Here is a 14,403-nt window from a genome sequence, read left to right as displayed (position 1 = left end):
GAGTAGTTTTTCTCTTCTTCACTTTGTGTTGAGTCTGTTTTGCCCACGTTGATGACAGAGTGATCTCTCCCTGTCCTTATTTTGACTCCTGAGCCTCTTAATATATATTTTCTCCCCTGTCCAACTAAGAAGGGGAGTAGTAGACTGACTTCAGTGGGCATCTGGCCTCCAGCCAGGGCTAAACCAGAACACCCTGGAACTCCGTATTACTTCCAAGCATGTTTGCAAATGTTTATTCCTGACTTGGAGGGTTGGTGGCGCCATTCCCACCGGACAGCGGTGAATCGGGATTAGTTCTCCAAGGTATTCAGCCAGTACTGACAGGCACCAGTGTCTGGGACAGAATCCCCTGGGCATTTTGTGCCAGTAGCGCTGAGAGAGGTGAGCGACCTGTCTGGCCCATTCACTCGGCTCGAAGCAGGAGAATCACTGTGCACGCTGCAGCTTTGGCAAAAGTTACACGGCTCTTCTCTGATGCCTTCACCAAGGGGCCAGAAACGGTTGGTGGTTCACAAAGGATGATTTTCCTAGTCCCATACAGAATGACCAGATAAACATGCACAGAGCAGGGACCACAACAAAAACATCCTGTTCTCCCTTTGCACGGATGTTTTTCATCGGTGCTTTGGATTTCTTGATTTTCTTCAGTATGTGACTTGGGAGTCCCCTGAGCAAGCCCTGAGAGAAGGGCTTGCTGAGCACACAGGGGAGCTTTCTGGTGGCTTCTACTGTAACCATAGCCCCAGGCATTATTGGCACCATTTCTCCTGCCCCAGCCCTGCAAACCAAGGGACTTCAGCCACCCCAGAAGACTTCTTCTCCAGACCCTTCACCACCCCGGTTGCACTCCTCCATCCATCAGCAATTGGCATGGATGCAGAGATGTCAGTCCTGCAACCAACACTGAACTGCCTGCAGAGCTTCAGATGCAGAATCCCTTTGGTATTTCACAGCTCTAGAATGTGGTTTCCTTTGACAGCCCACAGACATCACCACTGAAACCAGTGGCTAACATAGGCTACTGGCTGAAGCCCATCTCATTCTCACAGCTCTTCCATTCATGCCTCCAGTGGCTTTACTTGGATGACATTTGCTGTCCCACTCTGTTTATGGTTGTCATCTACTTGTTGAGTGTCATCACTGGCGATGACAAAAATGATAGAGGAAGAACTGAAGGTCACTTTCTTCTTTGGCCTGTCCCCTGTTGTCTGAGCCATAACTATTGGACGGAGTCGTTTGCCATTCCCTGTTGCTGGTGTCTCTCTCACAGTCCTCTGGAACCTCATCAGGCGAAAGCACAGGAGCTGCAAAAGGCATCGCCGAAACTGCAAGAGATGAAATACAATGAAGTGACAGCTTCCTAAGCGCTCCCCATCAGGTGTGATGTGGTGAAGAAGAGAGGAGCAGAGGAAAAGGCTCCCAATAACAAATTTCTACAGCTTTCCACCTTGTTCCAAGTTCCTCTTAGTGCTGTAAGAAACACGGTGGCTTTTTAGTGGGTGCTTTTTCCCTGCACCAGAAAGCTGCACAGGACCACCTCCCCAGCAGAGGGCACTGAAATGCAGTGTAATATTTTCCCAGCAGCATGAGCTGCAGCCTGTAACCTGCCAGGAAGATGACTATGCTCCAAAGGGGCTATTGGTACTGTTCCCATCTTTGGGTATTCATAAAAGTCACACAGTTCTAGTAGATATTTACCATTTATCCTAATTGTTCATTTTTTTAAAAAAATACGCCTGACAGATTAAAGTACATCAGATCTAAAATTACTGAAAGAAGAAAGTCTTTAATGTACCTACCTTTCTACTCATGAAGATACAGATAACTGGATTGTAAGCAGTGCTTGACTTGGCAAAGAAAGATGGCACCACAGATACTGTTGGAGTTACAAGGTTGCTATAGCCGTACGTTACCAGGAGGGACAGCACTGCATAGGGCATCCAGCATATAAGGAATGTGGAGATCATTAAGAAAAACATTTTAGCCACCTTCTTTTCATATTTTAGAAGTTTGATGACTTGAACTGTCTGGAAATCTTCAACACAGCGAAGCTGCAGAAGAAAGAGACAACATGTAAAAGCTCTGTTTCACTTGAAATTGACAAGTTCTCAATTTAAAGTAATTTGCCAATTTAGTTTTAGGCTCAGTCACTACACAGTTTATCTTGTGAACCATAATTCCTCAGGAAGCTTACATCATGCTTCCCAGGCTTCTGCTTCTATGCAGTGTAAAAATATGATCTGAAAAGAAGTAGATTAGCAAATCTACTGGAAAGCAAACCATCCAGTGATGTTACAAACCATGCAGCACTTAATCAGTAAAAGCATTTTAGAAAACTACCTTGCCCTCGCCCACTGGTGTAAGCAAGTCCCCTTCGGATTTAGTGGTCCTTTGTCTAACTAGCTAGACAATCCTGTAGATTTGTCTCAGCAGCAACGTTAGAGAGAAGAAAATACCATTATTAGATTTCTCTATACTGCTCTGACACTTAGTTTGTTACCCTGCTGGCATTAGGAAACCTCTATTTAAAGCGGAGTAGTAGGCAGCAGGTTCCCAGTGTCATCTGAGCGAGTCATAAAATGCGGAAGAGACAGGACGTGTGCGTGAGCGTTCTTCGTAACGGTTATCGGTTGTGCCAATACTGCTGACCACGAACTTGAATAGACCCAGAATAATTACCCACAGGATATGAAACAAACACTTTCTGACATGAAAAATCTGAACTAAAATGGCTTGCCTTAACACAGAAAACTGGTTTAACAGGACTTCATCTCCACTTGTACAGTTATCTTCTCAAGACTTGCAAAGAGAAAAGGAGGAGTTAGCTAACCAGGAGAACTACAATGTCATCTCTTCCCCCTGTTTCAAGGGAGAATCTGATGTGGATTTGTGAACATGAACAGTTCCGCAACCTGCGTCCCAGTAAAACTACACAACAAATCCATCCCGGGAACTCTGGGTCAATTCTACCCCAGCATTACATCTAGCGGTCCCTGGTGTGGATGACCATTAAACATTCAAAAGTCTGAAGAAGAAGCAAGACTTGCATCAGCAACTTTCCCTGACACTATTATACTCAGAGAAGTCTTGTATTTGACGTGGCTTACCATTCTTAACGCATAGAGAATATGGCCATAGCAATAGGCCATGACTCCAACAGGTGCTACGAGACAGCTAAGGAAGAAAAGGAGCACAAAGGAGGTATCTTTCGACCTCCAGTCCACTGAGCAACCTAATCCATGAATTTCCAGGGTATATCTGTTCCAGCCCAGAAGAGGTGCTCCAGTCCAGGCTAATGAATAGAGCCAGATGCATGTTATAGCCCGCCAAGACCAAGAGAAGTCAATCACTTTTCCATGGACTACGCGAATGTAGCGTTCATAGGCAAGAGCAGTGAGAGTCATAATTGAAACAATTCCTGTAAGAAAAAGAAAATAAAATCAATTAAACAATTCACAACCATTGCCAATGGAATGGAAATCCACTCAATAACCTGCTAACAAAGGAAGCACTTAACTCAAAATTAGCTGTCTCATGTTACGAATCTAATACAATAAGCTTTTTGGTGAACACCCCACTACTCACTACTAACTCAAACTAACTCGAGAACTACGCAGAGCAGGGTGCTGGAATCTGACCCATGGTGTAGGATGTCCAAATAGGACAAGGAGGGGAAAAAAAAAAAAAGAAGGTGGTAATAGTTTTTCCTAAGCATTACTTCATTAAGCCAGAGATTGTGTGGCAAGGGGCTTTTCTTTGTTGGCAGTTGTTGCGGGGGGTTTGTTTGTTTTGGTGGTATTGGAGGTTGGTGGTTGAGTTGGTTGGTTGGGGTTTTTTTATGGGGGGGAGGAAGTACTAGGTTTGCCTTTTTGTTTTTAAAAGAAAAAGTGATAACCCAGTGTGCTAGAAACCTCGGGAGTTCAGAGTCAAGACTGAAGTCAAAGTGAGCTTTGAACAACTGAAAGCATAGAAATGCAACTTTAACATCAACAAAACGATGAGGAGAATTCCAAATCTTTCAAGATTTCTTGTAAATCTTTGCATTCCAAGGAACAATCAGGAAAGCAAAAGGTTACACTGCTGAAGGGGCCTCACCTAGAAAACGCTGGGTTATACTTTGTGGCCCCTCCTATCTGGCTGCTATCATAAAAATATAGTTTTTACTGCAATTATTTGTCTGCTCTTTTCCTTTTCTCTCCACCTCAACCCCATGACACACTTAAGAAAGTGTTATGGCAGCAATCAGATTATTCCCCACTCCCAGCATTACCCTGCACATACACTATTATAACTTAATGAATTCAATTCTGTCTTGATTAGAATATAAGGATTTCTATTTCAGTGGTCTGACATTTGATGATCAAAAGCCAATCTGCTCTTCACGCTTCTATCAGTCACCTGATATCTGTTAAAATTCATTCAGCAAGCTCATATACACGGCCCCTTAAACAATACAAAAGGGTGTATTTCACAGCACTCTGCAGTTATATAAATACCTGTGTGCAAGTCTGTGTGTATTTTATTTTATTTTTGTAAATGTTTATTTTTTTGTATTTATTTTTGTAAGGATCATCTGGCTCAGAGTTCCACAAACAGGTTCAGCAATGTCTAGTATACCAGGGGTGTTTTAAAGCTACTCAGCCTTGAGGCCCCATCTCCACAGAGACAACTCTTGGGGAGCTGTGGAGATAGCTCAAACTGGAGTTGTCCTGCAAACCGACCCTAAACAGGGCAGCACTGCGTAAACTAAGGAACCCAAAACTTGTGTTGAGCCTTGAATTCCTTCAACAATATACCCTGAGTCCCAATCAAGCCGCTATTCAGCTGTCTAGCAGAAGATAAAGGCAAGCCAGAGGGTCCCTATTTGGCTTCAGTGGGCGCAGACAATGCAAAGGTGTGCAGCAGATAGGGCATAAGATAAGGGGGGAACACTGCTAATGACAAACATGTCCCCTCTGGCACGGTCCTGCCCACTCTCATGGAGATCAAAGACATAAAAACCCTGGGATTGAGTCTGAGACGGGGGAGCAGCATCAACTCTGCAAGGAGACTCTTCCCCCTTGGCCAGGATGTTGGCTAAGGTAACGTACTGAGAGCCTTTCCCTGGAGAGATGGGTAAGTGAATATTTGATATGCTTTAAGCTTCTGATTGACTAATGGACATGTAGTATTTAGTGTGGTAGTGATAAGCACAGTCTTACTTCTAAACTGCACTGGTGCATCTCTCCATTGTATCCGTAAGACTCGCAATAGTGACATATTGAATCTGCATGTGGGTTTTCAATAAATTATTCTCATTTTTTAGTTTGAAACCCTACAGCTGAGTGTCTTTCCATCACAATCTGACCTAGTAAGAAGCACAGACGTTTTGTCACACATCCAGCTTTCAATTTCTTTGAGTACATTCATATTAGTGCGTTGCATGCACTGATACAGCAGTGAGACGGGTAAAACTACACATTTCACTGCCAAACAGAAAATAACCCTTCTGTCTTCGGAGGTTTCTGCTGTATACCACAGATGTTTCATCTTGATTTGAGAAAAGGTGTCATGGTTCTGCCCCCAGCTGGCAACTGAGCACCGCCCAGCTGCTTGCTCTGGAGGGGGGCAAACCTTGAGGGTTGGGATAAGGATAGTTTACTAGGACAGCAGAGAGAGAAATAACAACAACTGGTGACACACAATGCAGTTTCTCACCAAACTGCACAACTCAGGCCATACAGCTCAGAGGCGTCCTGGAGCTGGACCATTCCCAAAAACTGTGCGTCCTGGAGCTGTGCGCTCCTCCCCCCCGAAGTCCCCCTTTATGCCAAGCATGATGTAATCGGTATGGAATAGCCCCTTTGGCCAGTTTGGGTCCCCTCCCAGCTTCCTGAGCACTCCCCACCTTCTGGTCTGAAGGGCAATATGAACAACTGAAAAGTCCCTGACTGGTCGGCAGCACCTAAAAACATCAGGGTGTGGTCATCCTGACTCCCAAGCACCATTACACCAACTGCTAGAAAGAAAATTCACTCTATCCTGGATGAAACCAGGACAAAAGGATAAGCTTTTAAGGAAGACAAATTAACAACAGGATGCTTAAACACCAGCACCACGGATCTGGGAAGGCAACTAAGAATTACAGTATCTCGACAAACACGTAGCCTCTGTATCAAGGCATTCATCAGCAAACCCCACATTAATTCTTGTGGAGGGTTCTGGAGACACTGCTGTTTAAAAGTAGTTTCAGGTTTGCTGTTCTCCTTATTTCTCCACGACAGAGGAATTCACCTTTTTTGTGTTCACCTTGTAGAAGCTACCTGGCAAGCATGCACCACATCTAAGTAAACATGCTTTTGAAAGGGTGGGTAAGAGCCTTTTAACTTTCAGATGAGGGACTACGAATGAGCTCAGCAGCAGCAGTTCAGTAGCAGCAACCATTTGACCATGACAAGACAAGGTGCTCCTGCACGCTGGAGTTTTGTATTGCTGAACACAGTAACTTATCTCATTGAATTCAGCAATTAGGAGATACAACGTTTTGGGTGACAGTTATGTATCACACCTAATTTTTCAACAAGCTTTAGCCCCTGCAAACAAATCTAGATAGATGAAAATAATTTCTCCTGGACACAATAGGCTTCTAGTCTATTTTATATACACCTCCCCTATAAAACTACAGCGGAATTAAGCACCTCTTCCACATTCAATCCTGCTAGTGTTTAATTCATTTCAAATAAATTGCTAAAGCTGAAAGCATGCTGATAGAGCCTCCAGCTGTCTGAAACGCGAGATCCTAAAACTGTCTGCTGAGTAACCACCAAACTGCTTTTAGTGAAATTAAATCAGTGCATAGAACATGTATCGGTAATGCCAGAGGATGGCACAGGGCATCATTCTTCCAGTGTGCAGAGAAGAGCCATAGATGAAGAAGCTAACAATTATATCCTGATAAATGTTTTGGCTCTGGTTTAAAAAAGGTTGTAACTAAAGCCAGGGCCACAGGAGACTCTTGGGCAATTAATCCTTACTTCAGTATTGCTATGGGGGAGGGGGAGCTTGCTTTAAAGTGCATAAATACAATCACCTTTCCTAATTGCACCCCTTCTTTCTCTGCAAACAGTTGAACACACTGCAGCTTTGCACAGGGAAGCACAGTCTGTACAACTGCTTACAAACTTTCCCATCCTCCAGTTCCCGTCACTGGAAGGGAAGATGCACCCAGATCTCAATGTTTACTTGCTATCTCATCAAAATCTAGCTGCTGTGTACCAGTGGCAAACGGTCCAGAAATGTCATAATACTGTCAATTAATGTGACATTGAAAGCTGGCAGGGTTTGGGTTTTGGTTGGTTTGTTGGGGGGCTTTTTACCCTTAGAAAACCAGTTTACACTTAGGAAAGCCAAAGGTCTCCAATCACACTTTAGTAAAGATAGCCCAGCAGTCACAGAGAGGTACAATTTAATTACATAAAACCGACCCCAGAGTACACCCTGACTATGCAAACTTCCACCAAGAGACTGCCTCGGCTACACAACACAATTTTGGTTCCTTTTCCTTAAGACTGTTCCTGTTATGTTCAATTTTTCCACTGCTTTCCTCCCTTGCTTAATTAAACGTATCAGAAAGTGTTAGAACAACAACTACTGGCAGATGGCTCGGGTGCCATTATTTGTAGCCGAAGCAATTTATGCTTGAGAGGTACATGTTCACACTCACAGCATCCGACCAGCTGACTTCTGAACCCTCAGGGCTTGATCCCATCTTCAGAAGGTGTTACAGCAGACACCCACTGCCTCTGGACAGGCACGATACCAACTTCTCTTGCACGTATCACATCCTGTATATCACAAAACTCATTTGTCTCATTGTGAAGTGCCAGCAGATACACACAGAGATTATTATGCCCCGAGCCTGTGTTCCACAACTAAACAAACTCTTGCTTCAGGTTACAGCACATCCATGTCTCTTGACGGAGACATTTGGCCATGTTTATTTGTCAGGTGTCTTCTCCAGCAGTTGCAGCCCAAAACCTATGCTCTCAGTGACAGGCAGTAACCCTCCCATGTAAGAGTTGTATTACTCAATTGGATAAAGGATAAATGCAGATCTCTGCTCCTGGCAGCTTGGTTGACGAACAACCGACCAAAAGAGTTAGAAGCTTTTACATGAGGAGAGGGTGGCATGCTCAGCAGGACCAGCAGAGGGTTGACTGCACACCCCCATAAAAAGGTGAACCTCACAGGTTAAACACAGCACTTAAGTAGCTATCCTGCCCTACTAGGACACACTGCCCGTTAGAAAAAGGAATGCTGGAACTCTGTATAACTAAATTAAATGGGGATTACCATCCAAGACAGACAACCACGGCAGCCAAGTGTTGACTGAGACTCCTCAGTTCCCCGATCTGCATTATTTCCCCCTCACTAGTATGGGTGGCGCTGCGAGTGGCTTTGTAATGACAGAGAGCAGCTCTTCCCATCGGCTCTCTCATGAGGACATCTGTACCTAAGCACACGTGTCTTCACTTCTGAATCTGGTGAGTAAAAACATCATCTGCATTGTTACTTGTGCAGCCAGGACAGATGTACAGCAGCCGAAGGGAGCAGAGAATATGAAAACAATACTCCTTACAAAAGGAAAGGCTGTTATAGCTTCAAGCCTCAAGATCTGGCTATTATAATTGGATGCTAAGCTAATCATGCCTAGTTACTCTTACTTTCATTATGCCTAGCTAATACTAACCTAATTATGCCTCGCTTTCTATTACTTCACATTGTAGCTGAAGAGAGTAATTCAGGCATTGGACCTTCCTGAACATCAGGTTGTGCGTTGACTCTCTACTTCCATATGACAGACTACACACATACACATGCTTTTCCAATACATGATTAAAACAAATTCTTCCCATTGAAGCACACTGTGGCAGAGGAAAATAATACCACGAGGCACAGGAAGATGAAATTTTGCAAGCCAGCGATGCTAGCTGAACCACTGTAGCTAAGTCCCACGAATTTGCCTCTATTTCCTTAGGAACGCATTTATTCAATACAAGGATGTAGGAAAGCATCAACACTGGACACATTTATAGCAACAAATTATATATCACAACTGAAAAAAGTGAAAAAAATAATCACACGTGATCAAGCACTTTGCTTGCCAGTTTCTCTTTCATTCCTTCTATTTGTTCCACTTTGGAAGATGACAGAGATGATTATAGTCTGGGTTTTTTTATTATCCATACTACACCTCTAATTTTTAGACCGTTTATGCAAAATGCCTTGATCAAAAATAGCAACCATAATGTGTGAGGGATCAAGACAGGAACGGGCATACACCTCACTTCTCCTGTGCAAGCCTGATGTTTAGCTGCCTAGCAGAACCTAGCTGGCAGATGCTTGAGTTTCCCAAGTATTCCAGAGAGCTGTGCACCACAGAAACCATCCAATACACTAGCTAGACATTGCATAAATGTCTAACTACATCCTGCATCCACCACAGCTTCCGAGACCCGAGATATTTGCTGTACTTCACAACAGCAGTCAAATCGATCAGGGGAATCATGCACCTTCCTCCCAGCAGCCCAACAAAGGCATGCGGCTGCACCCTGTGAAATCCAGATTTCCTCAGGAAAGCTGGAAAGCTCACGGAAGACTTCAGTGCACACAGTGTGTGTGTGTGTGCATGCACAGAGATCTACCTCTGCCAGGAAGGAGGATCTTTAAAATCTGGTTCCTTATTAGCCAAGCACTTCCTTTCACAAGGAACTGTCCTAAAGGTCACATAGGAATTCTGAGGAAGAAAACGGTAACGAGCCTACAGATTTTGGATGTGGAAGTAGCAGGGCAGCAGTCCTTCTGCGGCACTAAAAATCCCACTTCACGGGAACCGGTGGCTTCCCAAATCCCGACCAGCCTGTGACACTGCTACCGGCTGGAAGACAGCATTTGCACTCCACACAGGGACAGAGAAACCCACGGCCGTGACTGCCACACGCCGGGAGCTTTATCTGCGGGCAGTCGGGACACCGGGGGGCTGCGGCCTCCGGCAGGGCGCCCCTGCCCCGAGGGGCGCGTCCAGGCTGCCGCCTGCCCCACCCAGGCGGGACACTGCCCGCCCGACAGCCCGAGCCGTCCCGTGCTCCTCACCCACACACCGATCGCCGCCCTTCCTCACACAAAGCTCATCCGGGCTGTGCCACAGGCGGGCACCTCCGGGGCCTTTTCGACCAACGCTGCAACTCCCCGGGCGGGAGCCCGAGAAGGATTCGCGGTGAATTTTCCGGGAGCTCCGGATCGCTTTTCTCAGCGCCGTCGACTTTCGTGCCAGAACTCTGACGCGCGGCGCCGCCGGGAGAGGGGCCACGGGAGTGAGGGATCCGCAGGGTCGGCTCCTCGCCGGCCCTGCCCCGGGCAACCCCGCCGTGCCCCGGCTCCCACGGCGGGGAAGGCGGCTCCCCCGCGAGGGCGCCGCGCACCCCGGCAAAGCGGGAAGGAGGGAACGGGGCGAAGCCGTGAGGGACGCGGCGGTCGCTTCAGGGAGGAGGGGAGTGACGGTTGGAGCGGAGCTACGTGACGGTTGGGGACAGTGCGCGGGGCCCCGGAGAAAGCGGGCAAGGACGGAGAGGGCAGCCGAGAGAAGGGACCCAGCGCCACAGGGAGGGGACGCGGCCCCGTTACCTACCGAAGAGGCTGTTGCTGAAGCCGTCCCAGACGCAGCCGGCGGAGTCCCACACCCAGCGGCTCCTCAGACAGGACAGAAAGGTGAGACTGGCGCCGAACACGGCCATCAGCAGGTCGCTGAGGCTGATGTTGACGAGGAAGAGGTTAGTGGGCGTACGGAGCCGTTTGAACTTGTAGTAGAGCACCAGCACCAGCAGGTTGTTGCACAAGCCCAGCATACCGATAGCGGCGACGAGCAGCGCCAGCAACTCGTAGGTGCCGGCGCTGAAGAGAGGCCGCTCACCCGGCACCTCCCGTCCCGCCGCCGCGGGCTCCGGGCGGCTCGTCGTCCCCGTGCTGTTGCCCGAGGGCATGGCTCGCCGCTCGCAGCCCGCCGCAGCGGGGCTAAACCTCCCGACCAGCTCCGAGCCCCATCGGTGACAGCTAATGCGGGCGGGAGAAGGAGGAGCCCCCTGCGGCCGGCCGCCCGCCCACGAGGGGCGCGCCCTCGGGTGGCTTCGCTCTGGGCCGGTCTAAGGTGGGCCCGGCCCCTGGCCCTGCCGCCGCCCCAGTGGTCAAGGCGTTTCTCCCGGCATTATAAACCCTGCGACCGCGGTCTGGCCGCCACACGACGCCCGTGGGCGGCCGCACGGCTCCTTCTCAACAAACACCTCACCTCGCCCTCTCAGAAGCTGCGGTGAGCAGCCTGGTCACGGCCAGGACGTGGCTGTCCCCTCCTCTTCAAATCCTCCGCGCGTTTTGGGCTCGGTACGGCTGCCTTCTGCAGCACTTTCACCTGGGGAGCCGCTTTTCAGGCAAGACCTCTGCGCCCTGCTCCGGGAGGAGGTAGAAACCGCTGAACTTAGGCTGCTTCTCCAGATAACCTGCCAATGAAAACTCCTATTATGGCAATAGCTTCTGAGGTGCTTCCCCACAGGGCTCAGAGGTGGCTCCAGTAGTTGCATCCTCACAGAGCAACCAGCAGCATCACAGGCCAGGGGAACTTGTGGTGCGAGTGAACACATTTTTGTCAGCCACGGAGCAGCGATACCAAACCTCACACCTGCTTTTATACCTTTCTTTCCACTGTGTGTTGTGTGGAAAGGGTTCAGCATTGCGCAAGCTGCCTGTGTACAGCTCTAGTTGGTTTTATTCAGGGTGTTGTACTGACCCCCAGCTGTGCTGGGTCTGTCTTCAAACCCAGCCTGTCCTGACTATAGTGCAGTGACTTTTGCTCAGTATGTTTTCCACCTTGCCAGACAAAACACCATTCTTCCTTACAGAACAAATCACAGAAAAACAAGGTTGCAAAAGACCTTTGAAGATCATCAAGTCCAACCATTCCTACCCTAAGCTAAACCATATCCCTAAGTACATCATCAACCCTTTTTTTGAACACATCCCTGGGCAGCCTGTTCCAGGCCCTCACAACTCTTTCAGTAAAAAATTTTTTTTCTAATACCCAATCTAAAGCTGCCCTGGCACAGCTTCATGCCATTTCCCCTTGTCCTATCTCCTGTTACTTGGCTGAAGAGACAACTGCCCACCGCTCTACAGCCTCCCTTCAAGTAGTTGTAGGTGGTGATAAGGTCTCCCCTCAGCCTCCTTTTCTCCAAGCTAAACAGCCCCAGCTCCCTCAGCCGTTCCTCATAGGATTTGCCCTCCAGCCCCGTCACCAGCCTGGTTGCCCTTCTCTGGACTCGCTCCAGGACCTCAATGTCTTTTTATGGTGAGGAGCCCAGAACTGTACACAGTACTCAGGGTGTGGCCTCACCAATGCTGAGTACAGGAGCACAATTACCTCCCTAAAACTACTGGCCACACTGTTTTTGATACAAGCCAAGATGCCATTGGCCTTCTTGGCTGCCCAGGCACACTGCTGGCTCTTATTCAGCCTGCAGTCAACCAACACCCCCAGGTCCTTCTCTGCCTGACAGCTCTCCAGCCAGTCTTCCCCAAGCCTGTAGTGTTGCATGGGGTTGTTATGTCCCATGTGCAGCACTCTACACTTGGCCATGTTAAACTTCATCCCATTGGTCTCAGTCCATCGGTCCAGTCTGTTCAGATCCCTCTGAAGAGCCTCCCTACCCTCAGGCAGATCAACACTTCCTCCTAGTTTAGTGTCATCTGCAAACTTACTGAGGGAGCATTCAATCCCTTCATCCAGGTCATTGATAAAGATGTTGATCAAGACTGGACCCAGGACTGAGCCCTGGGGGACGCCACTCGTGACCGGCCTCCAGCTGGATTTGGTTCCATTCACCACCACCCTTTGGGCCCGGCCATCCAGCCTGTTTTTAACCCAGGTGAGAGTCCACCTGTCAAGGCCAGTGTCAGCCAGTTTCTCAGTCAGAATTCTGTGAGAAACCGTGTCAAAGGCTTTACTGAAGTCCAGGTAGACCACATCCACAGCCTTCCCCTTGTCCATTAAGCAGGTCACCTTGTCATAGAAGGTGATCAGGTTAGTTTGACAGGATCTAACTTTTGTAAACCCATGTTGACTAGGCCTGATCCCCTGGCCGTCATGGTTGCTTGCTTTGCTAGCTGACTCACATGTGTGCTGATGTGTGACAGCCTTCTCAAGGGCCCAAGTGAAACTTTCCATTTGGATCTATTCTTGGTTTAGATGGTAGGAAAAAAAAATAAAATAAACATGTATGAGTACCTTCACACAGAACAACAAAATTTTCCTGTAGAATTACTGCAGGAACTAGCAAAAATGCATTCTCAATGTGTCCCTCCCCTTTCCAGGAATCGGAGTGGCTTTTCTCTGCCAACCTCTCCTCATTCTAATCAAGAGAATGCAAATTAATGACTTTACCACCTGGAAGATCTGTGTGCAAACGCACACCTGTGTTTGATGAAGTACAACTAATGCCACAAACAGCTTTGTTCACCTTCAGTTACAGCTCAGGTATATGTGTTATGCTGAGAATATTCATGTAAAGGTGCCATGGACTTGGGAAAAGGGTGATAACTTGGAAAGGTACCAGACTTTAGCGTCAGCACCGGGTAGTGATACAAACAGAACCAGGGGTATCGCAGCCATGAAACGGGGACATTAGCAGTAGTTTAAAGGAACTAATCCAGGGCTGGGGTGTTGTTCCTGTGTTAACGCGCTTTCAGCTAGAGGGAAAAGAAATTCCCTTTTCCCCTTCTCCAGTAAGACACCCAAGGGTTCCACTATTCCCTAAAGAACTGAAGATGTGGTGGAAGAGAAAGACAATGCAGATAGAAGGCAAGGACTAGTGCTCTTACAGGGCAAATGTTCTGCCCGATCTCAAGACAGTGGGGAGCATCTCAAACAATTTTGGCTAGTCAGTGAGTGCTCTGGGTGCCAATTTCAAAAGAAAGAGGTAGCTGTGATTCTCCTTTCTGAATGGCCCCACCCTGCACGCACCTAAGGCGGCACTGGGAACAAAGACCAGAAAGGTCTTTGTGGTACCTTGGTACAGGAGTATTCTGACTTCAAGGTCTCAACTGAAATCTCATGTGCCAGGTTACTTGTGATCCTGAGTCGTGACCTGGAGCCTCTCGGTGAGTAGGGTTCTGTGGCAGCAAGAGTTCACCGGTATGATTGCCAGCTTGAGATGCCAAGCCAGAGTCCCCTCTTTTTGCTTACGTAGCGCTTGGTGCAGCTGTCATGCAGCTGCATCGCACAGGAACTCGTGTGGGAGATAAAACCGAAGGGGCAAACCCAGGCTTGGATCAGGCTGTAAGAAGAGCTCCCCCTCTTACCTTGTTCTCTATTAATAAAGG

At 47.8% G+C, this 14,403-nt stretch overlaps 1 protein-coding gene across 1 annotated transcript; it reads right to left on the bottom strand.

The window, feature by feature from the left end:
• Positions 1-1,058: 1,058 nt before the first annotated feature.
• Positions 1,059-11,018, bottom strand: LOC311189417 (opsin-3-like; the record flags this gene model as incomplete). Its single annotated transcript, XM_084261080.1, has 4 exons — positions 1,059-1,325; positions 1,800-2,051; positions 3,108-3,418; positions 10,667-11,018. The coding sequence occupies 4 exons, from the start codon at positions 11,016-11,018 to the stop codon at positions 1,059-1,061; spliced, it is 1,182 nt and encodes a 393-aa protein (XP_084117206.1).
• Positions 11,019-14,403: the final 3,385 nt, after the last annotated feature.

Source organism: Gallinula chloropus (assembly GCF_964237585.1).
Source record: "Gallinula chloropus genome assembly, chromosome: 3".
Lineage (NCBI taxonomy): Eukaryota > Metazoa > Chordata > Aves > Gruiformes > Rallidae > Gallinula > Gallinula chloropus.
Note: the sequence above shows the minus strand (reverse complement) of the source record. Positions and strands in the feature narration are given on the sequence as shown.